The sequence below is a fragment of the Sus scrofa genome, chromosome 4 (genome assembly GCF_000003025.6).
Source record: "Sus scrofa isolate TJ Tabasco breed Duroc chromosome 4, Sscrofa11.1, whole genome shotgun sequence".
NCBI lineage: Eukaryota > Metazoa > Chordata > Mammalia > Artiodactyla > Suidae > Sus > Sus scrofa.
The window spans coordinates 104614250-104640910 of record NC_010446.5 but is presented as its reverse complement, the minus strand read 5'-3'; the positions used below and the strand labels follow the sequence as shown (position 1 = coordinate 104640910).

General features: G+C 43.5%; 1 protein-coding gene across 25 annotated transcripts in view; it reads left to right on the top strand.

Annotated features, from left to right (window-relative positions):
• The window catches only part of MAB21L3 (mab-21 like 3), a 78366-nt gene that overhangs the window by 10377 nt on the left and 41328 nt on the right, over positions 1 to 26661 (top strand). For 12 of the 25 annotated variants that reach the window (XR_002343480.1, XR_002343475.1, XR_303162.3 and 9 more), the window contains exons 1-3: positions 14032 to 15701; positions 16543 to 16790; positions 26517 to 26657. Coding sequence is in view for 12 of the 25 variants with exons in the window: in XM_013997243.2 (XP_013852697.1) it covers positions 16614 to 16790; positions 26517 to 26657 (318 nt within the window). In the remaining 13 variants the exon portion in view is untranslated. The other 13 variants (XM_013997249.2, XM_013997250.2, XM_013997242.2 and 10 more) reach the window with 12 other exon arrangements.

Below are 26661 nucleotides of genomic sequence, written 5' to 3'. Positions count from 1 at the left end.
GGTTGTTGCCTTTCCCAGGGCAGTTGTTTGGCTGGTGTCAGGGTGTGAACCAAGGGCGGTATATCCGAGAGGCCCATCCAGCCTTGGGGAGCCCACGTGAGTTCTTCAGTGGAGATGTGTTGGTGTGTTGGCCTATGGCTATGGCCTATGGCTCTTGTAACAAAATACCGCAGACTGGGTGACTTGACATTGAGATGAGTTTTCTCACAGTTCTGGAGTTGAGAAGTCCAAGATCAAGGAGTCGAGGGGTTCAGCTGGCTCGTAGATGGCCACCTTCTCCCTGTGTCCCCACGTGGTCTCTCCTCTCTTCACGTGCATCCCTGATGTCTCCCTCTTTTCGTAGGGACCCTAGTCAGATTGCATTAGGGCTCCACTCAAATAGCCTCATTTTAACTTCATTGCCTCTTTAAAGGCCCTAATTCCAAATATAGTCGCATTGTGAGATAGTAGGGGTTGGGAATCCAACCTATGCATTCTGGGGGGACATAATCAAGTTCACAGTAAGAAGGGACAGTAAACTCTACCACTGGCAGGTGGAGAAGGGGAAAGCCCACAAAAAAGGGACCTGTAATTAACATGGCAACTAATGACCATCTAAGTATTGTCAAAAGAGCTGAAACCTCTGGGGTATGCAGGAACTTCATCCCCATTTGTCCTTCTCCTGGAGCAGCAGAAGGTGCCAGCAGCAGTGGGCATGATAGGAAAAATGCTAATGTTCCTGGGAAACTAAGGGTTGTTAACATATCAAATCAGCCAGGGATCTGCTGGGCCCTCCAGAGAGGGCTGAGAGGTACAAGACACAGTCCCAGACATCAGAGCGCCCAAAACCTCATTAAAGCACAAGGTTGGGGGAGTTCCCGTTGTGGCTCAGCAGATTACAAGCCCGGCTAGTATCCATGAGGATGCGGGTTCAATTTCTGGCCTCAGTCTGTAGGTTAAGGATGTGGCGTTGCCGCTGAGCTGTGGTATAGGCTGGCAGCTGCAGCTCTGATTCGACCCCAGCCTGGCATCTTCCATATGCCATGGATGTGGCCCTAAAAAAAGAAAAAAAAAAAGTATAAGGTAGGAACACATGGAAAGTTACTACATTCAGAATGATCCAAGCATTTACCAAGGTTTTATTGAGACCTCTGTGTGTCCAGCCCTGGGCAAGATGCTGGGAATTGGTTGAGAGCCTGGCAGACCTGGTCCCTGACCTCTTGCACCTTGTGTTTTCCACTCTAGAGTGAGGAACAGATGTGGTCTAAATGCCACACGTTTAATCCCAAACTGTGATAAATGCTCTGAAAGCACAAGACAATGGGACAGGCTTGACAGTGGTGGAGAGAGTGCATTCTGACCCATCTCAAAGGGATCCAGAGGACCTGCCATGTAAGTTGAGGCCTGAGGAGTCAGGAAGCGTTAGCCAGCCGAATCAGAGGAGCACCGTTCCAGCAGAGAGCAGTGTGTGCTAAAGTCATAAGCTAAAGAAGGCTTAAAAAAAAAAAAGTATTGTGAAAGTTTTTTTCTGTGTAGCAATGATGTACGCTTATGGAAAATGTTTTTTACACAGAAAAATATTTTTAAAAATTACTTGAAATGCCACTTCCTTGAGATAAATGGTGAAAAGCAGCTTTAAGCCTCTTTTCCGTTTTTAGTTTCTTTCCATCTTCCCTCTGCCTCCTCCCTGTCTCCCACTCATAAGCCATGTGTACCCCTTCTCTTAACTGATAACAACAATATGTATATATTTCCATACTGTTTTCATGCTAACATATACAAATTATACTTTTTCCATGTGTTATTATATGTTGTAATACTAATTATAATACATGGCATTTTCATATATAACATATATATCTGTATTGTGTGTGTATATCTACACATTAGGTATAAATATAGTATAAAGATATAGAAGTTCCCATTGTGGTTCAGCAGAAATGAATCTGACTAGCATCCACGAGGACACAGGTATAATCCCTGGCCTCACTCTGTGGGTTAAGGATCCGGTGTTGCCATGAGCTGTGGTGTAGGTCGGAGACGCGGCTCGGATCTGGCATTGCTGTGATTCTGGCGTAGGCCAGTGGCTATAGCTCTGATTAGACCCCTAGCCTGGGGACCTCCATATGCCACAGGTGCGGCTCTAAAAAGACAAAAAGACAAAAAAAAAAAAAAAAAGAATGCGGGAGTTCCCGTCGTGGCGCAGTGGTTAACGAATCCGACTAGGAACCATGAGGTTGCGGGTTCGGTCCCTGTCCCTGCTCAGTGGGTTAACGATCCGGCGTTGCCGTGAGCTGTGGTGTAGGTTGCAGATGCGGCTCGGATCCCGCCTTGCTGTGCCTCTGGCGTAGGCCGGTGGCTACAGCTCCGATTGGACCCCTAGCCTGGGAACCTCCATATGCCACAGGTGCGGCCCTAAAAAGACAAAAAGACAAAAAAAAAAAAAAAAAAAAATGTGGTTTATAGAAGGACACATGGCAGCATTAAGGGTCTGGGAATTTCTACACTGTGTTGTTAGGAGAGAGATGCAGAGAAAGTATATATAATATTATCCTAGTTTTATGAAAAAGAAACAAGAAAAACAAAACCTAAATGATACGTGTGTGTGAATGTCATGGTGATATATAGTTTGTACTTTTTATATTTCAAATGGTTTCCATGGTCACTATGAGAATATAATTCTTTTATGATTAAAAAAATAAAAACTAATCCATTAGATTTTAGAAATGTTGATTTTGTTGTAAGCCACACTGGAAGTCCCACTAGTCAGAGGAACAAATCTGACTAGTATCCATGAGGACACAGGTTTGATCCCTGGCCTCCCTCAGTGGGAGCTATGAGCTGTGGTGTAGGTTGCAGATGTGGCTTTGATCTGGCGTTGCTATGGCCTAGGCCAGCAGCTACAGCTCCTCTTTGACCCCTAGCCTGGAAACTTCCACATGCCACAGGTATGGACCTAAAAAGACCAAAAAAAAAAAACTGATTTTAACCCGTCTTCAAGATATCTAAAGGAGGGGCGTTCCCGTGGTGGCGCAGTGGTTAATGAATCTGACTGGGAACCATGAGGTTGTAGGTTCGATCCCTGCCCTTGCTCAGTGGGTTAACAATCCGACGTTGCCGTCAGCTGTGGTGTAGGTTGCAGACGCGGCTAGAATCCTGCGCTGCTGTGGCTCTGGCATAGGCCAGCAGCTATAGCTCCGATTCAACCTCTAGCCTGGGAACCTCCATATACTGCAGGAGTGGCCCAATTTAAAAAAAAAAAAAAAAAAAAAAAGATATCTAAAGGAGATGCCAGGTGGTCAAGATGCTGTAAGGTGGAGTTCCTGTCGTGGCACAGTGGTTAACGAATCCGACCAGGAACCATGAGGTTGCGGGTTTGGTCCCTGCCCCTGCTCAGTGGGTTAACGATCCAGCGTTGCTGTGAGCTGTGGTGTAAGTTGCAGACACAGCTCGGGTCCCGAGTTCTGTGGCTCTGGCGTAGGCTGGCAGCTACAGCTCCGATTCGACCCCTAGCCTGGGAACCTCCATATGCTGCAGGAGCGGCCCAAGAAATAGCAAAAAGACAAAAAAAAAAAAAAAAAAAAAAAAAAAAGATGATAAAAAAAAAAAAAGATGCTGTAAGGTCTGATGTTTGGAAGAGAAGCATGGACTGGGGGCCATCAATGGTAGTCATGGAAACTGAGACATTTGAAGTCATGGGAATGGATAGGACTACTAAATGGGGCATATGAAATGAATGAAAGATAAAACCCAAGACCAAGCCAGAAAGAGCTCCAGCAAAGAGATGTTCAGTGGAAGAGGAAGCACCAGTGAAAGCGACAGAGATGGAGCATCCAGGAATGCCTCAAAGGAAACAGGTATTTCTGGGATAGCAGACATTGAGTGATATGGGGTTAATATGAACTTCACATTGGTAGACGTGGTCTTCATGGAAATCTCAGAAACACGTAAGAGAAATACTCCCCTCCCCCCACCATTTCCTTCTCCGCCAACAAATTCTTTCAACATCCTTCACAACTTCTTTCTAATATAGTATGAGGACAGGTATTTATAAGCATTATTAACTCAGAAAAACACAAAGCTTTCACTCTTAAACACCATTATATGGGAGTGGAGGAAACGGGGGTCAATCCGTGTCCCCATAGCCAATGCTTATGAAAGCAGAATTTTCTAGCATAGGCATCAGTGAGGAACTGAATGGAGAAAATTTGTTAGAAAGGCCTGTGCTTGATAATACCCAGAATCTCTTAGAGGAGCTATTCCAGTTAAAATGCAAGACAGTATGTCTTAGACCTCTCCTCTTCTTTCTAACCCCACTTCATTATCCTAGTCTGTGCCTGATCTGGTCACCTCTGAACTAGTCCCCTACCTTTGGTTCCTTGGGGTCTCCACCTAATGTTGTACAGGTTGTGTTTTGCACAAGGATGCCTGAGTGAGGGGCAAGGGAGGCTAGAATCTAGCATGCTCTAGCCATGACTTTGGTGAGGGATGCTTCCTCCTGGAAAATCTTTTATCATGCAGGTATGGTCAGCTCACCAACTATTGGCCTTGTAGGACTGAGTCTACATGGAGGGGATGCCCTTTGTGATTTGTACAATGGTGGTGAAGCTGCTAGTATCAACCCTGAGTCCCATGGCAATAGTGAAACAGACATGATCTATATAGATCACGTAGTACAGATGGATAATCCCATAGACAACTACTGCCAAGAAATCACCTTCAGAACAATTTCTATCATGTCAGTGTACATTCAAAATCCTTCAGAGGCTGACCATTGCTTACAAAATAAAAATCTACAATGCCTTAGCCTTAGAGTCCCCTGGTGGCTCAGTGGGTTAAGGGTCGAGCATTGTCACTATTGTGGCCTGGGTCACTGCTGTGGTGTGGGTTCGAGCCCGATCTGGGATTTCCACATAAGTGGGCATGGCCAAAAGCCTAAGCAGAAATAAGCAAACCGCCACGACAGAAACCCTGACCCTTGATTTCAGTGCCTTGTGGAATCTCTTCAGACCAACCTGGCATCCTTCAAGGGCACTGCTCTGACCGCAGTCCCTGCCCATGTCTCTAAGCCTGTGCCCAGCTGTTATCCCTGGCCTAGGAGGTCCCCTCCCACCTACCTCTCCCATGGCTCACCTCCTCAGTGTACTCTCAGCCTTCCCTCCCCTGCTTCCCTGCAGCAGTTTCTGTCCCTTCAGTACAGGATTGATGATCCAACTCTTTATACTATGGCCCTGACTCTCTACCTTTACCTAAGGGAGGAAGCTGTGGATCAATAGGATCTTTGCATTTGGGGCGCCCAGCACAGGACTTGTACAAAGTAGGAGGGCAGTGAGTTTGGTCGTATAGTCTGAAGATTCTTGTAAAATTCCCCACTGTACTTTCAAATATTAAACACGTGCCCTTGAAATTGCGTGGTTACCTGAAAAGATAGCCATGTACCACGACATGATTTATGAATGTTCTTTTACTGCTTCTGACCTACATATATTTTTGTTTCTTTTTCTGATTATAGCTTTCCTGCCTCAGAATGACACATATTAATAAAGAAAAGCAACACAGAAGTGTATGCTTTACAGTTGAGCTAATAATTTGCTCCTACCTTCAAACATTTTATTAGATTGGGTCTGTTTTCTAATTATGGAGCATATGTTGACAAAACTGGAAAGCAAATATAGAAAGAAGCATCAAATAATAAGTTTATTTTGTTTTAAGTGGCATTAATACCTTTTCCTGCTTATAAATAGCATATGCTCACTGTAGAAAATGTATAAAAACCAATGCACAAAAAGAAATAAGCCCATAATTATTCCAGCATCCAAAAATAACAACTGTTAATTTCATTGTATATTTTCCCCCTCCTTTCTCTTTCTTCTACATATTCTTAAGAATTTCCACAATATCTTTTTATTAAAATGTATCACTCCCATTCAGAGGTGTTCCCATTGTAGCTCAATGGAAAAGAATCCGATTAGTATCCATAAGGATGTAGGTTTGATCCCTGGCCCTGATCAGTGGGTTAAGGATCCAGTATTGCCTTTAGCTGTGGTGTAGTTTGCAGATGAGGCTTGAATCCCGTGGTGCTGTGGCCAGCAGCTGTAGCTCCAACTGGACACCCACCTAGCCTGGGAACTTCTATACGCCTCAGGTACAGCCCTAAAAAGCAGTCCAGGACTGAAATAACACATTGACAAATCCAGAATGGCCCACCTGATTTTATTAGACCTAAATATTTAAATTAGCTGTGTTAGCTGTCTGATTTTAAAATTTTAAATTTCTATTAGCCTTTTAATAATTATCAATACTTGAGATCTATTCATGAGACCCTATTGGATTTCTGGTCTCTGGCTCCACACGTAGGAGCTTGAAAGTTGCCACTCCATCCTCATAACATCAAAAAAGGCTGCACAGATTGAAAAATGGACCCCTCTGTTTGGATTCATAGGAGAGGAAATAACACAAGGCAGAGACGGACAAGCAAATACAGAGCATCACAGAGCAGAGACCTGGATGGAGCAACCACCAGGGGGACCAAGGTGGGAAAACCTGAATGGCAGTTGGTGAATTGATGGAACTTTAGTGCAGAAAACTCCAGGGACCCAGCATGGGGGGACCTCCAGAATTTTGTGAGATTTAGCTTTAGGTTCTCTACTGAATCCTCACAGTAAATATCAGTAGAAGAGGATGAAAAAAGAAAAAAAAAAAAAGGCCCTTGTGGTTCCTGCAGGGGGAAGGGAACCATTTTTCAATACACCAGAGCAATCTATCCTTTTTCACCAAGCCTCGCCTCCTCAGAAGCTGCTTCACCAAAGCCTGACCTGCTAGGGTATTATCAGAGCTGGGAGAAGGGAAATATCCAGCTCTAGTAAGCGCCAGCCTTCCATGGGGAGGAGGAAAATAGCCAACTCAGCCCACTCTAGCCATCCTGTCTCTCTTCAGGAGGCAGGAAAAAAAAAACAGTACCCGAGAAGCACTAGTCAAGTTCATGCCCCACAAGCACAGGCTCACTAGAAGACTGAACCTCCTCAGAGGAACTCCTAAATTTTTTTAAAAGTTAACTTACTGATTAACTGGTATGCTAAGAAAAGACAGAAAATACAATCACATGGAATGCTCAATTAAAATCCCAAAAGACAGGAGAAAAGTGGAAGACAACAGCAGGCACAAAGAATAAGAGCCACAAATAGGAAACTGTAACATATGTGGTAGGTGTGAATTTAACAATAATTACCCCAAATGTTAATTCACCAATAAAAGACACAGACTGTGTGAGTGGATCAAGGAACAAGACCTATGTGGTCTATAAGAAACCTACTTTAAATATAAAGATAAAAGGTAAATATATGGAGAAAAATTATCCATGCTAACACTAATCAAAAGAAAGCAGGAGTAACTATATTAATTTTTGATAGAGCAGACTTCAAAACAAGGAAACTTATCATGGATAAAAGAGGACATCATCTAATGATCAAAGAGTCAATTCTCTAAGAAGACGTGGCAATCCTTCTCATGTATGCACCTAACAACAGTGTAAAACTATGTGCGGCAAAGATCAATAGAACTGCAGGGAAAAATAGAAAACCCCATTATCATATTGAAGACACTAATACCCCTCTATCAGAAGTGGATAGACCCAGCAAGTGGAAAAGAAAATTAGTAAGGACATAGTTGAACTCAATGCCACCATCAATACCAGATATAATCAATGCCAGAAAGGAGGGGGTGGAGGGAGTAAAATGGGTGAAGGACATTAAGAGGTACAAACTCCAGTTATATAATAAATGTCACAGGGATGTAGTATATATACAGAAACATGAATATGGTTAATAATATTGTAATAACTTTGGGGACAGATGGTTTCAAAACTTGCCATGGTGATCATTTCATAATGTCTGCAAATGTTCAGTCATCATATAGTAAAACCTAAACTAATGTAATATTGTCCATCAGCTGTATTTCAATGAAAAAATAATAAAATAACTAAACATTTATCTAACAAAAATGTAATTGATACCTGTAGAAAATTTTATTCAACAACAGCAGAATACGCATGCTTCCTAACGCAGATGTAACTTTCACCAAGGCAGAACACATACTGGGCCATAAAGCACATCTTTTTTTTTTTTTTCTTTTTAGGGCCATACCCATGACATGGCAGTTTCCAGGCTAGGGGTCAAATCAGAGCTACAGCTGCTGGCCACAGCCACAGCAACAGCACCTCAGATTCAAGCCACCTCTGCAACCTACACCACAGCTCAAGGCAACACCGGATCCTTAACCCACTGAGCAAGGAACATTATGGTTCCTAGTCGGATTCGTTTCCACTGTGCCACAACGGGAACTCTATAAAGCACATCTTAACAAATTTGAGAGCAATCTGTAAAGCCATCATGGAATTAAACTCAAAATCAATAACAGATAATTGGAAAATCCCCAAATGCATGAAGATTAAATAACACACTTTGAAATAATACATGGGTCAAAGAAGAAATCTCAGGAGAAATTTTAAAATGTTTTGAGCTAAATGAAAATTAAAACACAACCTATCAAAATATGTGGGATGCAGTGAAAGCAGTGTTTAGAAGGAATTTTATAGCATAGGAATGGAAGGTAACTTCTCCAACTTGGCAAAGAATATCTACAGAAAATCTACAGCTAAATCATATTTAACAGTGAGACACTAGACGTTTTCCCACTAAGATCAAGAACAAAACAAGAATGCCCCCTCTCACCCACTCCTTATCAACACGATACTGGAAGTACTTGCTAATGCAATAAGGGAAGGAAAGGAAATAAAAAGTATACAGATTTTAAAAAGCGAAAATAAAACTGTCTTTGTTCTCAGATGACATGATCCTCTATGAAAAAAATATGAAAAACAACAACAGCAAAAAAACTCTGGCAAGTAATAAGCAGTTATAGCAAGGTTGCAGAATAGAAGGTTAATATGCAAAAGCCAGTAACTTTCTTATATATCCTCAATGAGGAAGTGGAATTTGAAGTTAAAAACACAATGCCATTTACATTAGCATCCCTCCAGAATAGAATACTCAGCTATGAGATCTATATGAGGAAAACTATAAAACTATGAGGAACAAAACCAAAGAACTAAATAAATGGGGAGGTATTCTATGTTCATGAGTGGGAAGACTCGGTATTGTCAAGATGTCCGTTTTTTCCAAATTGACTAAGTGCAATCCCAATAAAAATCCCAGCAAGCCATTTTGTGAATATTGAGAAACTGATTCTAAAGTTTATATGCAGAGGCAAAAGACCCAGAGTAGATAACATAGTATTGAAGGAGAAAAACAAAGTTGGAGGAGTGACAATAACTGACTTTCAGACTTACAATGGAGCCATAATAATCATGACAGTGGAGGACTGGCGAAAGAATAGACAAATGGATAGAGCCCAGAAACAGATCCCTATAAATATAGTCAATTAACATTTACCAAAAGGGCAAAGGCAGTACAATGAAACACAGTCTCTTCAACAAATAGTAGTGGAACTACTGGGCATCCACATGCCAAAAAAAGTAACAATCTAAACATATACTTTACACTATTTGCAAAAATGAATTCAAAGTGGATAACAGACCTAAACGTAAAACATAAAACTATAAAAATTTTAGAATAGAATGTAAGAGAAAATCTGGATGACTTTCGGTTGGATGATGACTTTTTACATGCAACACCCATGGCACCATCCATGAGAGAACTAATGGATAAGCTAGACTTCATCAAAAGTAAAAAACTTCTGCTCAGCAAAAGGACAACGTCGAGTGAATGAGAAGACAAGCCACAAACCGGGGGAAAATGTTTGCCAAAAGGCACATCTGATAAAGGACAATTATTCAAAATATACAAAGAACTCTTAAAAAAAATCCAGTTGGAAAATACTCCAAAGACCTTAAACAAGACATCTCACCACTGCCATACAGGTGGCAAATAAGCATATGAGAAGATGTTCTACCTTATACATTATCAGGGAAATGCAAATTAAAACGATGAGATACCACTACATACCCATAAGAATGCCTTAAATTTGAAACATGGATAGCACAAAATGCTGGAGGGGATATGGAGCAACAGGAACGCTCAGTAATTGCTGGTGGAAATACAAAATGGTTCAACCACTTTGGGAGACAGATTGGTGGATTCTTATAAAACTAAATACATCCTTGTTGTATGATCCAGCAGTTGCCTTCCTTGATGTCTATCCAAAGGAGCTGAAAACTTATATCTACATAAAAACCTGAAACTGGATATTTGTAGCAGATTTATTCATAATTTCCCAAACTTGGACGTAACCAAGATGTCTTCCAGTAGGTGAAAGATAAGTAAACTGCAGTCTATCCAGACAGTGGAATATTATTTGGCACTAAAAAGAAATGAGTTAATAAGCCATGAAAAGACATGGAGCAACCTCAAATGCATATTATCAAGTGAAAGAAACCAATCTGAAGATGCTGCAAATTATATGATTGCAACTACGTGACATTCTGGAAAGGGAAAACCTATGGAGACAGTAAAAAAATGAGTAGTTACCAGGAGTTGGTTGGGGGGGGGAGGTTAGTGTTGGAGGAGGGGTAAGTAGGCATAACTTTGAGGACAGTGAAAATACTTTGCATGATATTATAATGATGGATACATATATCTGAATCCATAAATGTACAACACAAGAGCAAACCATAACATTCATACTCTAGGACTTTAGGTGATGATGTGACAATGTAGGTTCATTAGCTGTGACAAATGTACCACTCTGGCAGATGCTGATAATGGGGAGGCAATGAACGTGTTGAAGAAGAGAATATATGGAAAATCTCTGTACCTTCCTTTCAATTTTTCTGGGAGCCTAAAATTGCTCCAAAAAAAGAAAGGGTCTTAAAAAAAAAAAAAAGAAGACTCTATTTTATTACATAATAGTTATACTTTCTAGTAAAATAACAGACTACATGTCTTTGAAGAACTTGGTAACTCAACTGTATTTTCTTTGTAATCAATATTCTTGGGTTTCTCTATTTTAAAAATGATCTAAAGTGACACTTTTTTTTTCTGGTGAAAAGTTATGTGAATTTTAACGTAATATACAGATTCATTAAAATCTCACCAAAATCAGAACACAGAACAATTCCACCATCCCCCAAATCTCCCTCATGCCATCCATTTGTAGCCACACCTCACCTGCCCCCCAAACCCCTGATAACCGCTGATTTTTTTTCCACCGCTATAGCTCAGTCTTTTTAAAGAATTTTTGAGAATGCCAAATTAACAGAATCAAACAATATGCAAGTTTTTGAAACTGAGTCCTCTCACGGAACATAAGGTGTTTAAGATTCATTCAAACTGTAACAATAGTTTGTTCCTTTTATTTTTTTATTTTTTGCTTTTTAGGGCTGCGCCTACGGCATATGGAGGTTCCCAGGCTAGGGGTCAAAACAGAGCTGTAGCTGCTGACCTACACCACAGCCACAGCAACGCCAGATCCAAGCTGCATCTGGGACCTACACCACAGCTCATGACAACGCTTGATCCTTAGCCCACTAAATGAGGTCAGGAATTGAACCGGTGTCCTCATGGATCCTAGTCAGATTCTTTTTTGCTGAGCCATGATGGAAACTCCTGGTTTATTCCTTTTTATTGCTGTATATTATTCTGTGGTGCGGATGTACTGGTTTATCCATTCCCCCGTTGAGGAGCTTTGGGGTGGTGGCCAGCTTTAGACAATTGCAAATAACAGCACCGTGAATGTTTATGTACAGGTTTTTGTGTAAACCAGGGTTTCATTCCTCCTATGAGTGGAATCCTGAGGATCAAATATATATTTAACTTTATAGGAAATTGCCAAACCATTTTTCATTCCCATTTTCATTCCCATCAGAAATGTGTAAGAGTTTTAGTTGTTCCCTATGCTTGTCAGCACTAGGTATTGTCAGCATTTTTTCATTTTAGCCATTCAAATAATATGTAATTGTATCTTTTTGTGTTTTTAATTTGCATTTCCCTAATGTCTAATGCTCTCCCCTATCTGTTCAGGTGCTTATTTATCATCCTTCCATCCTCTTTGTTGAAATGTCAGTTCCAGTCCTTTACCATTTTTAAGTTATATTATTTGTTTTTTTAACTGTTGAGTTTGAGAATTCGTTATATAGTCTGGATATAAGTCCTTGTTTGGGCACATAGTTTTCAAATATATTCTCCGTGTCCATATTTTTTTTTTTTTTTTCCTTTTTAGGACTGCACCTGCGGCATATGGATGTTCCCAGGCTAGGGGTCAAATCAGAGTGACGGCTGCCAGCCTGCGCCACAGCCACAGCAACGCAGGATCCGAGCCAAGTCTGTGACCTACACCCCAGCTCACGATAATGCTGGATCCTTAACCTGCTGAGTAGGGCCAGGGATTGAACCCACAATCTCATGGTTCCTAGTCGGATTCGTTTCTACTGCGGCACAACAGGAACTCCCCTCCTGGTCCATATCTCATCTCTTCATTCTCATGACAGTATCTTTGTAAGAACAAAAGATTTTAAATTTGATGAAGTCTAATTTATCAGTTTTAAAAAGAGATAAATATTTGGTGTCATTCCTAGAAACTCTTGGCCTAACCCCAGGTCACAAGGATTTAGCTTATTTTTTCCTTTAGATCTGTGATCCCTTTGGGGTTAATCTTTATGTAAGGTATGAGCTTTAATATCAAGGTTTATTTCTTTTCCTGTGGAAGACCAATTGTTCCAAAACACAGTAGTGGAAAAAAAAAATATCTTCCCTCCACTGAATTGTGTTGATAGTTTATCAAAGATCAAATGACGGTGTTTGTGTGAGTCTGTTTCTGGGCTTTCTATTTTGTTCCATTGATCTCTGTGTCTTTATCTTCTGTCTGGGTCTCTTTTGGCTAAAAACAGTCACATCTGTCTGTGTCGTGAGCAATGGAGGGTGAGGGGAAAAAAAGTCCCCTGTGTGCCCAAGATTCAGGAACAATTAATTCTTTCCATCGCCTATTTCCTGCCACTTCCTAACTCAGGTATCACAGAAAAGGAGGTGAACCAGTTAGTTTCATGGGATAATCAATTAATAGGAAAAAATTAATAAAACTAAATGTCTTCTTCCTGGAAGACTTTCTTCATTCCCAGTGCTTTTCTGGTGATGTCAGCTGAAAAATATGCCAGGGTCATAGGACTCTGAGCAAAGAAAAGGGAGCTGCACGCTGACTTAAGGGAAAGTTTCAGATGAAAATATAACTCTGTTTACCAGGTAGAGAGAGATGAAAATGGAAATACCTTACTATTTAATTTGAAAATAAAGTGTCATCCAGGCTACAGTGGGTGTTTTATTATAGCGTCAACTGGTCTCTGTTTAAGATAAGTTTCTGAGTTGCCTTTCAGCATTGGGTCATTTGAATGAGGAGAATCTAGAATGACATTCCAGTGCCAGAAAATATAGATGGACAGACACACAGACAGAAGGAAACATAGACGAATAGTCTCCTTTCCTTTCCTCTAGCCCTGAGATCTCTGGGATATATTCTGGGATCACTGTGTGTATAATATTTTGTAACAGATCACCTTGGCTGTTTTATGCATCAAAAAGTATTTTATTTATTCCTTAACGTTTAATGCCACCAAATACTCACCACTATTTTTTTTCACTTTTATAAGTGAAGCGGATTTAGAATTTAATGATGACATTTAGTCCTTATAAAGGAGACAGTGTCTTGAAGAGGAATTTGATATTTATAACAGCATGATTGTCAATTACATTTGTAAAAAGTAAAAGTGAATCAAAAGTCCTTGATGACCAAAGAAAGACGAAGTGGAAGCTATAATGAGGTTGTTAGCTATTAAGAGGAGAAAAACAAAGGAAGGTTGTAATTTTTGTAGTTGTGTTTTGCGGGGTTTTTTTGGCTGGGCCCATGGCACGTGCAAGTTCTGGGGCCAGGGATCGAACCTGCACCACAGTAGCAACCTGGGCCATTGCAGTGACAACACTGAATCCTTAGAGCACTGCACTGCAAGGGAACTCCCAGTTGTTCATTTTTAACTCCACTGATCTTTAGATGTACATCAGAATAGAATCAAAGGCTCTTGGTATTCAGTAAATACATGTGAACTCAAACTTGCTGATGGCCCAATCTTCTTGTGGATTTCATCATCTCAGTTATTTTCCTCTTTTCACCACTATTCATTGAGGGTCAGCTATGCAGAAGATGCCAGACAGACAGGGTCCCTGCCTTGCTGGTCATTGCTAGGGGGCTTCCTCACAGCTTAGACTCTTACCTCTGACTGGCTCCCTGAACTGTCAGGTTTGAGTCACCCCGGGATTAAGAGAAATCCTTGAAAGAATAAATCAGAGTTTGTAACCTTGGTGAACTTAAACAAATTTGTGTATTTAAGGTTGATTTGGGTCAAGCCAATCCCCTTCTCGGGATGAAAATCCAGGCCCCTTGGTAAATCGGGAGCAAACACCTCTGCTGGTGGACTGGGTGACAGGATTATCCTAGGGTGTCTCATATGGATGGTTTAGGGTTTGAATGTCTTGTTAAACTGACTAAAAGGAAAAAGAAAACTTGGTCCTCACACCAGAAATTGAGCCAAAGCTGGTGTCCCTGTTCAGACTTGCGTTTGCTGTGAGTCATGAGAAACGAGGATATTTATTTCCCGAGGAAGGAGGAGAATCTGAGTCAATTTTGAATCCCTCCTGGTGACCCAACACCACACTGCCTGAGGCAATCTGTTGCTCAATAAATATTTGCTGGTCCAATATCCAATCAGCCAGAGATCTCTATCTACAAAGAAAGTTTGCCTCTGCCAATCGTCAGAGTGCCTGTGTTTGCGGCAGGCACTGCCCTGTATTTCGGAACCTCTGCCGGTAAGGAACCCTATCAAAGGGCAGGGGACTCGCTGTGTTTATACAACACTCTTTTTCCCGGGTTCAGCATTCAGGTAAAATAAGACTGTTGTAAACCACACCGAGCACCTGCTCCTTCTCCTCCCAGGCTCCTCGATCGTCCCTCTTCGTTGTTTGCCCTGCTCACATCTGGACAGCGTCACTGGGCTCTAGCACAAGAGAAGAATTCCACTTTTGGCATCAGGATCAGCTGCCGTACTGGAGCAGTCAAGGTAGGACAGCCGCCGGGCGCAGAAGGATGAAAGGTTGTGCCTCTGAAGACGGGCGTCTGGGGTGAGCTTAGAACAGTAGGAAAAGCCCCACCAGAAGAAAGGGACTCCCGAGTTAATGATTACAGTGAAGCAGAAGGAAGGACAAAAGCAAGAGCACGCGGGAAAAACAGGAGGACTTTGGTGAAATTGAAAATGAAGTGGAGAGAGCTCCGAGCTGCTCTCCTGCCCCCCCCCCCCGTGAAAAAACGATAGTTGGGAACAGCTGACCACTGGTAAGAGACGGCAAAGGAAGAAAATTCTGAAATCACTCTGGGAGCCTTTGACGGTAAAAAGAGATTTGGAAATGCAAATGGAAGAAAACCAAAAATCGAGGCAGTGTTGAGGCGGGGCAGCTTGACCATGTTGATAGCAGACTACAGAGTCACCGGGAATCTGGAGAAGCTGGACTGGAACCCTGGGATTAGCTGGCTGGGTGGAGCCTGGAGCTGCCGGGAGCTCTTATGTGGCTTTCAGATGGTGGGGAGTTCGGGAAGATATGCAAATGCTGTGGTTAAGGAACAGCCCGGCTGCCCTGCACCGTTGCTGAGCGCTCAGGCAGCGCTCAAAGGTGGGTTTGGAAAGACACCTGCCCTTGGAATGCTGCTCTGAACGGAGCTGGGCTCCTAGAAGTGTGGTAATTTCTTGGGATCATCTGATAGCAGACTCTGATGTTTATCAGGCTCAGGGAGATCAAGCCATTGTGATTTTTTTTTTTTTCCCCCTGTATAAAGCTAGCCCCAGCCAGCCAGACTGGGAATTTGCTGCCTGAGCTGTTTTCCAACATGGTTGTGCTGGTAAAACCAGACGTGTTTCTTCGACTCTTGAGGGGCCTGTTTACACTGACTTTATTTTTACTGCCAGCTTTCAGGTGGAAAGAGGGAGATTATAGTTAAAGGTCAGCAGGTGAGCAGAAGGCTCCCTGTCCTGCAGTTCCTGGGGGTGCCTGTGTGTGTGTGCATAGGAGTGTGTGTATGTGTGTGTCCACATGCAAAATGTCGTGCCTGGTCACTTGTTTGTAGGCATAATGATGGGTGCCAGGCTGGTCGTTTGGCAGTTTCCCAGTTATTGTAAAGAAAGTAAATCAATCTGCGGGATTTTTTGGATTGGAGGACAAAGGGTATTTACTGTCAACAGGCTCAGAACAAGGAGACGTAAGATCCTGAGCGCACATGTGCATCTGGTGTCAGGATGCGAGCCTAAAAAGGTGAGAAGACGCCAACGACAGGGCATTTCTTTCATGAAGGGAACTTCTGAGCATTCGAATGGGAAATACAACTTGGAAAATTGCCCTTTGGTCAAGCACCAGTCAATAGAGCTAAACAGAGCAAAGCCGATTAGACTCAAATTCAATTTCATCAACTCTCTTCAGTTTGTTTGTTTCTTTTTTTTTTTTTTTAATTTCCCAAAAGATAAGAGACGGATGCTCACAATTTGGAAATACGAGCTTGAGTGAGGCGTTGAGAAGGCAAGTCTCCGGTGCATGTACACATTCCCAGAGAAATTCAGGCCCCAGAGACGAACATCATTGGCGACATTGCTCACAAGTGCAGTCTGCACCGAGAGACAAGCCGAGAACATTGCCGTTCCGCTCAGGATTGACCAAGAAGCCATGAAATCCCCAACCGAAGGAAACTTGGACGATTGCCTACTGAATAAGGTAAGGACAGATAACTGGTCTCTCCCGTGCACCACTCCCCACTCCTCCCGCCCCACCAACCTTGATTCAGAAAGGATTTCAGGCTGTTCCCCAAGACACAGCAAATGCTCCACAGGAATGCAAGACCATCACCCATGAGAGTGTTGGGGGCTGGCCGTGTATCAGTCTCTTCTCTTTGAGGTTCTAGTGCAAGAGGCATGCAGGGTACGGAACGTGGAAGGAAGACTTAGAACTTGAGCTGAGACTCCCGCTCTGTCACTGATGTCTAGATGGTCACGAGCAAGACACCTAACCTGACTGAGCCTCAGTGGTCTTCTCTGTGAAATGGGAGTGATAATAGGGTTTTAGTGGGGTCACTGAGAAAGAGTAAATAAGAAAGCTTTTTGAAAACTTTAAAACTGCCAGATTAAAATATATATGTATTATCACTGTATTTTTAGTGCACATCAATTAAGAGCTAATTTAAGTCCTTCTATATAGAGTCATGGGCTTTCAGGATGTTAGAACTTGAAGAGACCTTAAATATTGTCTAATTTAAGGCTTTCCACTTACAGGTGAAGCTACTAAGGCACAGAGCTACCCTTAAAATGAATACATTTGAGAGTTAGCACCAAGTCTGGGGTTTTCATGCCTATGCAAGTACACAAAGCAGAGCTCATTATTATAGTGATAAGTAAAATTGATCTCATAGGCAAAACCATTAAGAGAATAGGGCAAACTTACAAAAATAAAAATTATAGCAAAGTGATTTCTCCTTTGGGGGCTATAAGTGGAAGGGGTGTTAGTTGGCATTCTCCATGGTCCTGTGTTTTCTGAAAGAAAAAAGTCCAAATATTTCAGCCTGGCGTTCAATAATACTTTCTCTTTCTACCCTCTGCTTCCCTACATCTTCAATCACAGACATTCTAAACAAAAGCTCGGAATGTTGAATCCAGCCTGTGCATGTGTTTTCTTTATCCTGCAGAGAATTTTTAAAAATTTTCAAGTTTGTTACAAACATTTCAAAATTGTGAGATTTTGCATAGAAATTGAGATTTCCAGCTTCTCTGGAAACAAAAATCAGGATATCTGGCAACCACAGGTCCCAGTTTCTTGCCTGGCAGCCACAGGCTAGAGCTGAGCATCTGTCCAACCAGAGGTGCAGCGCTTCTGGGTCTGACAACTACCCCACCATATATTCCCTTCTCCATCTGGTAGGTGGCTGAGTCTAACACTCCTGTCCCACAAGAACTGTGCCCTGAGAAGGTCTCAGGCCCAAGCTTCCCTCCCCCTCTATGGGGGGGGGATATCCTATCTCTTCTCCATTTCATCCTTCCAGCTCTGCTCAGAATCCACTTTCTCAAGAAGGATTAATCTGGCACCAAGCACAGACATTTGTGCTTTCCTATGAACTTCCATCCAAGTGATTATAGATAATATTTATTTGATGATCAGTTGTGTCTTGACTCCTGACGCCTTTCCTGTTGTTATCTTGGCAGCAACTTAAGTATGATAGCATTTTATTCTTTATAAATTTCCAAAGGGAAGAACAGTGTCTTTACGCCCGATGGCATTCACATGGTATCATTGCCCGTGTGTGGTCGGCAGAATCTTCAGGGCTCATTGAAGGCAACGCAGTGCAGATAAGTGTTCAAGGTGCAGGCAGGCTGAGGCTCTGCAGTGTCTCATCTGATGGAATCAACACCCGTGTGACACGTGCATATTACCATCATTTTCACAGAGGAAGAAAGTCACACTGTTAGCAAAGGTGCTGAGGTACCAGCCTACTCCTTCTTTACACCAAACCACATTTCCTCGGCTAAACCCTCATCGTGCCCCAAAAACCTGGGATGCGACCTGCTCAGTGAGAGAGAAGTTCCGCGTTTGGGATAGATCTTTAAGCATGGCCCTACTCCACCTGCAGATTTTGCACACAACTCTGAAGGTAAAAGGAGCAAGTCCCCCAGGCAGACAGGCAAAATGGAACATCTCAAGGGCTACACAGAAATTCAAATAGGGCTCTGGAGGAGACAGATCAGTGTTAGTTCTGATGGGAGAGGCAGTTCTTAGAAAGAGGGGTGGAGACAAAGCCTTAGCGCATGCGTAGGGTTTTAACACGTGGAGAGACCTTCTTGTTATGGGAACCGGGTTCAAGCAGTCAGCGTGGGCTTCATTCCCAGCCACCTTGGCCTTGGGAAGGCAGAGCAGTGCAGTGGTTATGAGCAAGGACTTCGGGATGGCACTGCCCAGGTGTGGGTCCCCGTTCTATGACTTACGGACTCCAGGATTCTCTTATTAAAGTACTCACTCTTTTTGAACTCCGGTTTCCTCCCCTGTGAAAGGGGCTAATCATAGCATCCACCTCAGAGGATTACAGAGAGGCTCTCAGAGAGCTCACCCTTACCGTATCCTGCACAAAGCCATGACTCATCGTTTTAACTCCATGGTGCTGCCGTTGCTATGGCTTCTGCTATACATGGAGCTGCACATATCCTGTGGGGCCCAAGCATTTGGTTTCTGGAAGGATTCGTTTGAAAAGATGGGGAATATGATGTCTTTCTGTGTGTATCACTGAGTATAAGTCTCCATGCCTTTAAATTATTAACCCCTGGAAGACAAAGACAGTGTCTGCTCCCTCCGTATATATTTTTTTTAATTTTTAAAAATTTTAATTGAAGTAGTTGATTTACAGTGTAGTGTTCATTTCTGCTGTACAGCAAAGTGATTCAGATATATATGTATATATAAATTTTCATATTCTTTTCCATTATGGTTTATCACAGGATATTGAATATAGTTCCCTGTGCTCTGCAGTAGGACCTTGTCGTTTATTCATTCTCTGTATAATAGTTTGTATCTACTAACCCCAACCTCCCTCTTCATCCCTCCCCCGTCACAGCTACACGTCTGTCCTCTGTGTCTGTGAGTCTGTTTCTGTTTCATTTAAGTTCATTTTTGTCATATTTTAGATTCCACATATGTGATAGCATATGGTATTTGTCTTTCTCTGATTCACTTATGATAATCTCTAGGTCCATCCATATTGCTGTAAAAGGCCTTATTTCATCCTTTTTTATGGCTTAGTAATATTCCATGGTATATATGTACCACATCTTTTTTCTGTTCCTCTGGCTATGGACTCTTAGATTGTTTCCATGGCTTGACAGTTGTGAATAGTGCTGCTATGAATAGTATCCCTCCCCCTTTTTAAAACTGATTATTGGATGTGATGTAGTTCCAGAATTAGAAGTCTGACTTCCTGTTGTCTAGAAGGAAGTTCCCAGGCTTTTTGCCCTGGTGGCACTCATCACAGATGACATTCACGCAGGCCACAGGTTCATGGGTGTGGCGGGGCCTGTGAGGCCTTCCTGGCACACTGTTGAGTCCACCCCCTACCTCTCTTTCAGGAAAGCATGTGGGAATACAAATGACTCAGATTAATGTTATTATCTGGAATAACCTTGAATTCTTAGGAATTTATACTTGAAACAGTAAATTGGTCGCTGACTTGAGCTATTAATAGTAGCAAATGATGTAGAACAACAATGGGCCTGACGTGGCCCTTGGGGAGGTGGACAAGTGTGGGCCTGCAGACATGCCCTGGGGGGAGCACAGAGAATGGATGGCATTCCTAAAGGGTGCCCCTGATGACTGTTTTTGCATCAGTTCTGCTCGGTTAGAGTGACTGAATCTGCAGGCTAACAAGTGTGGCTTAACTCTTCCAGGCTCCATGCACTGATCTAACCTCATCTACCATCTTGGGCCTGGTTAATTTAATTCATTTCTGCTTTTGCCTTGTCACACCCACAAATGCAGTCTTTTAGAAAGAAACACACACCTTTGTTCATTGACCTAATTGGCAGAAGAGGTGAGTGAAACTTAAACAGACACCCGAGGTCAAGTTTGGGTGGCGAGGGCTTTGATCCATCTTCTTGAACCATCGTATTCCCCCTGAAGTTTGTTTCAAAGCTTTGCCACAAAACACAGTTGGTGGTAAGGCTGCTTTAGGCTTGCCACTGGTATCTCAGCGTGCTTCCTGAAGTCTGAGAGGCCAAAAGAGCTGGGCTGCTGACAGGTCTCTACCTGTGGTTCAGCCGCCTTCCTGCTGCAAGACCACTTCCTGCAGAGCTGCCTCAGGCCCTATTCCCTGCCTTTCCACTCCCTGAAATGGAATTTTCTTGCCCACCTGGCCAAGCCATGGTCAGGACAAGCCGAGGGAAACAGCCTGGGGTTTCTGGGCTGTGGTTTAGACCACGGGAGTGCCAAGAGGTACCTACATATGTGGGATTGAGCCTGGGAACCCCCAGCACAGACCCCCTTCAGGGCTGCGGAATAGCACGTGATCCTGTTTGGTAAGAATGAATCACAGGAAGTGTATCCAGAAACAGAGGGAGGAAGGGGCTGCCTGTCACCCAACAGCAAGGCGGCTGCTGCTTCACTCCAGTGGCTTGGGTGCTGGGACAGGCCTGTCCAAGGCAGGGCTCTCCCCCCACAACTCTGGGTAAGCCCTGCATCACTGCCAGGCCCCTGTGTGTTGCCTTTGCATGCCTGTGAGATGCCAGAACAGCCTATGATGCCCAGAAAACAGCCTCTGACATGTTATTTCAGCAACGCCAAATTGAGGGCATGGTGAGGCAGAGAAAGAGGATGAAAGTAGGTATTATTTCTGGAACTTCTACTTGACGGTGTAATGTACTGTGACAGAAAGAGGACTTGTGGAACCTGGGTGTTAGGTCTCACTACCAGTGGGACATAGGAAGGCTACCTTGTCACTCTGGCCTTCTGTAAAGGGGACACCAGACAAGGTGACTTCTGAGGTCTCTTCCAATTCTAAGATCTTGAGTCTAAATTGCAGCCAAAGTGATGGAAAAAGAAAATCAAAGCCAGAAATTGCAACTCTAGGCCCGGAAAAGTATTTCCTTCTTCTGACTTTCATCTGTAAAGGTCAAAACCAGTCATAAAGAGGAATAACAAGTGAGAAATTATAGGTGTCTTCTAAGAAGGGTCTGAACTTGTTCTGCCTGGTAAGAAAATTCTACCCTCAAACGGTGGCATGATTTGTCAATGAGATTCACAACGGAGAACTTTTTCCAAAGGCTGCCTATCATTTTTCGATAGGCACATGCGTGTGCACATGTGCACATACACACACAGACACACACTTTCTCTCAAGCTTTTATCAGTTAAAAACTATTCGATTGTATCAATATGGTAATGAGTCTTTATTTTATTTTATTGGCTACGCCCATGGCATGTGGAAGTCCCCAGGCCAGGGACTGAACCCAAGCCTTAGCAATAACTTGAACCAGAGCAGTAGCAATGCCAGATCCTTAACCCACTGAGCCACCAGGGACCTCCCATTAGTTTATTAATGCAGGAAAAATGTATATGCACATATGGATTCACCACTGTGTTACTAACATTCAGATTCTGGGGACTCACATCCACTGACATGGATGATTTGGGAAGTCAGCCTTAGTCTTCAGCACATGCTGGGAACTTTTCTATTTGAGATGACTATTTCCCAACCATTGTGACTGTAGTATTCCGTCAAGTTAAGCTTTGTCTTACTTTTCCCCACTATTCCTGATCAGACTTCTGGTCCCTGAACTTGTCCAACAGCCTCTCATCTACCAAACTGGCTTCATCCAAACTGGTTCAGCACTGACACCTTGGCTTGTTCTTAAAGCCTTCTCCAGACCTTGCCAGCAAGCTCTAACCTCAGCCCCTCCGCTGTTATCCCTGGAGGGCCGAGAGGTATGGGAGAAGATCTTATAACTGACCCCACGGGTATCCCACAGCCTCATGGGCCCAGAGCTGGGTCTCGGGTCTTTATACACGTGCCCAAACGGCCCCTTATTTCCAGCTGAAGACCCCTGGCTTCCTCCACCTCACTCTTAGCACACTGCCTTGTCTCCTGCTTTATAAAGAAACAGTCGTCCGACGGGAAACCTCTACCCTTTTCCCTGCATTGGCCCCTGTCTTCCTTTCCTTCTGACACACCAAGGCGAGCTCCTCCCCAGGTTTCTGGATTTCCGTGACTCTTCCTGGCTGGGAAACCCTTGTTCCATGGTTTTGCTCTCTGCTGCCTCTTCCTTCTCCACTGGCTCTCTTCCCCTCAGCATTTAAACATGTTTGACTTGTGTGTCCTTCTTGGAAGAGTAGCTTACTTCTCATTGCACTTGCTTGTGTCCCATTTTCTCTAAATCCGCTGCCTTCTGGCTTAGTGCCCATGGTTTCTCCAAACACATCAGTCCGGTTCTAGTCACCAAACTCTATGGACATTTTGGGAGCCTTCACTCACTTAATGTTGACTTTTGTGTTGTTGTCATTTTAGGGCTGCTCTCGTGGCATATGGAGGTTCCCAGGCTAGGGGTTTAATCAGAGCTGTAGCCGCAGGCCTACACCACAGCCACAGCAACGCTGGATCCGAGCTGTGTCTGTGACCCACACCACAGCTCACAGCAACGCCGGATCCTTAACCCACTGAGCAAGGCCAGGGATCACACTTGCATCCTCATGGATGCTCGTCAGATTCATTTCCACGAAGCCATGAGGGGCCCTCTTAATGCTGACTTTGTTCTTGAAATTCCCCCTCCTTACTTTCAAGACTTTTCATGCTCTATTCTCCCACCTCACCATCCTCCAAGGCTATGTCTGCTCCAACCACATAGAAATCATGGCAGTGGGAAAATAAATAAATAAATAAATAAATAAAAAAGGAAAGAAAAAAAAAATCATGGCAGTTTTTTCCTTCTGCTCCTCATGTTAGGCATCTACCACTTTCTCTTCCCAAAACAAGCTTCATGCCCATCTCTTTGCAGCTGACTCCTGCTAACCTTTCCAGATACCACTCTGACACATCAGGCCTTCGGGAAGGGTCCCCCAACTGGATGAAGGGTCCTTCAGACTAGATGAAGTTTCCCTTTTCTGTGTCCGCCTAGCATCCTGGGCACACCTACGCTCCATGGCTGTAATTTTCGTTTCCAGTTTATTGGCCTTGCTTTGTCATCTCATCTGTCCGTCTCTAGACAACATGTATGCACAGCAGCTGGCATGCAGTGGATGTTCAACAAAAATTGGTCGAATGGAATTGAATCCCAACACGTGGCAGTACTCCTGCCCTGGAGAGGACCCTTAATTATCCTTCTACAACATTTGCCTTTATTTTCAACATGGCAAATGACCTGCCCTTCTCTGTGGCTTCCTTCTCTCTTCCACTTACACATTCCGGAAGATGCAGAATCTTGATAGTTTATAGATGCTCAAGAAAGCTACCCTCTGTTGCTTTTCCCATGATGATTTCATGAGATGAACACACAGAGAGAGGTGGGTGGCTGCTGGTGGCAAGAAGATGCTATTAAAAGCTAGTATAGACACAATTGTCATAGCGAAGATCAGACAAGTGACATGGATTTTGAAAAGACAATTTCACCTGTATCATAGATGTCTGATGAGATTATGAGCTCCTCAAGATCAAGGGCTTCATCTTACGTTTCTTGTTATTCCGAGGCGTCTGGGGTGTATTAGTGTTTCAAAGACTGTTCTCTATGTGGGGATATTGACATAAACAGGTCTCAGGCTGCAGACTTGGCCAGTTGTCCCACTGTACCCAGCAGCACCCCATAGTTCTCCTTTGGGGCCCCCACACTTACATTCTTTGCCTATCTCTGTCTTCACCACTATCATAAGTGCATGGTTATGTCTGCGTTACTCACCACTGTGCCCCAGCATGCCCCAGAGTGCCTGGCTCAGAGCAGGTGTTAAGTCAATGTTTATTGATGAACTGACTTTGCATATGACCTGCAGCATGTGTGCAAACACATGTGTAGGCATGTCCGTGGTCTATGGCCATATGCAGTTGGCTTGTTGGCTGGTGGGAGGTGTGAGGTCTTAGGTGATTGGGCTAGTTGATGATTTTGTTGGGAAAACAGAAATCTCTTTGACCTGGACTTTTCTCCTTTACCAGTTTATGGGTGTCGTAAATTATGCAAATACATAGAAAGAGCCCCTATACAAGACTCAGAGGGAATATAAAGATTCATGGGTGGACGTTCCATTTAGATGTATCTCACCAGGTCCCGGCTGGGCTCTGCAGCATCCCAGAGGGAGCCCCTTACCATGCAACAGCCTGCAGGTACCTCCCGAGGAACAGAACAAGCCCCCACATTTCCAAAAAAAATACATATTCTCCTCATCTCTTCTTCATTTGGATTTTTCTGACTCTCCTGGAAATGACCGAAAATTCCTCTGTGTTTCCCATGAACACCTATTTCTTTAAACCTTATGTGGTTTTTTGTTTTGTTTTGTTTTTTGTCTTTTTTTTTTAGGCCCACACCCATGGCACATGGAAATTCCCAGGCTAGGGATCAAATCAGAGTTGTAGCTGCTGGCCTAAACCACAACCACAGCAATGCAGGATTCGAGCTGCTTCTGCAACCTACACTGCAGCTCACAGCAACACCAGATCTTTAACCCACTGAGTGAGGCCAGGGATTGAATCCACATGCTCATGGATACTGCTAGTTGGGTTCATTACTGCTGAGCCACAATGGGGAACTCCTTTTTTTTTTTTTTTCCTGAAACTTAAGTATCTTTGAAGGTATGTATTTTTTAGTATTCAACTTTCGGGGAGAATTTTCCAGTTCTCGGAGACTTGCTGTGCAGAATCAAAGAACTATCAATACACGCCTTTCCTCATGGGTCTAGGAGCAAAGGGAGGGGCTGTACACAGGGGAGAAGGCGCTGCCGCTGATTGACAATATAGAGGGAACCTCTGCCTGATGTTCACAGGCGTTAACCTGTTTCATAGTCACCAACCTGAACAGCAGGTGTTACTGTCCCATTTTACTATCTCACCACAGTCCACAAAACCCTGTCGGGTGGCCTGGCCCCTGCCTCCTCCCCTCCTCTCCAAATTCATCTCCTCTTTCACCCTCCTGTTTCTTTTCCAGGCTGAAACCACAGTGGCCTCCTTGCTGGCCCTTGAACCTTTCCAGGCTTGCTCCTGCTCAAGGGCTCCAGAATTTACTTTCCCAAGCTGTCACCAAGGCTCATTCAAATGTCACCTCTTTTGAGAAGCTCTTCCTGTCCCTTTGGGCTAACATAGCAGCCCCTTTCTTCTTTAACCCCTTATCCTATTTTATTGTTCCTCTTGGGACTTCTCATATCTGATCTTACATTACAAACATGCGTGTACACATATATGTATGTATTTGTGTGTAGATGTGTGTGTGAGTGTGTACACATATATCCTGTGTTTTCAACTAGAGAGCAAGTATCTCTGTCTTATTCACTGTTTCCTGCTCACTGTCATGCTGAGCACCTAGACGGGCACCTAGAACTGCACGGTAGGTACTAGTTAAATATTGAGCAATACTTCTATTTCACAAAAGAACACTGAGGCACCGCAAGTGTCATCAGGCCTAAGTTCATCTCTCTGGAGTTCTTCAGAGGGCAGGATTTGCTTTTATCTTTTTTAACCACACCCATGGCATCTGGAAGTTCCCAGGCCAGAGCTGTGACCTACACCACAGCTTCAGCAATGCTAGCTCCTTAACCCACTGCCCTGGGCCTGGAATCGAACCAGTGCCTCCCCTGAGATGAGCTGGATCATTAGTCCTCTGTGCCACAGCGGGAACTCCAGGGCAGGATTTTCTGAGCTGATTCCTTGTCTGTGCCCTGTCTTGTCACTTCCTCGGGACCTGAACCGGGAATAACAGCCTTTGCTGACCCCTTTGCATGCAGGTGGACTTGAGGCGCCAGTGGATCTCCCAGATGGTGGAAGAAGTGCAGAAAGTGGTCCATCATCTGACCACAGAAATCAGCCACCAAGACATCCGGTTCCAAGCCATCCCTTGCTCTGACACATACAATGAGAACATTAAGGTAA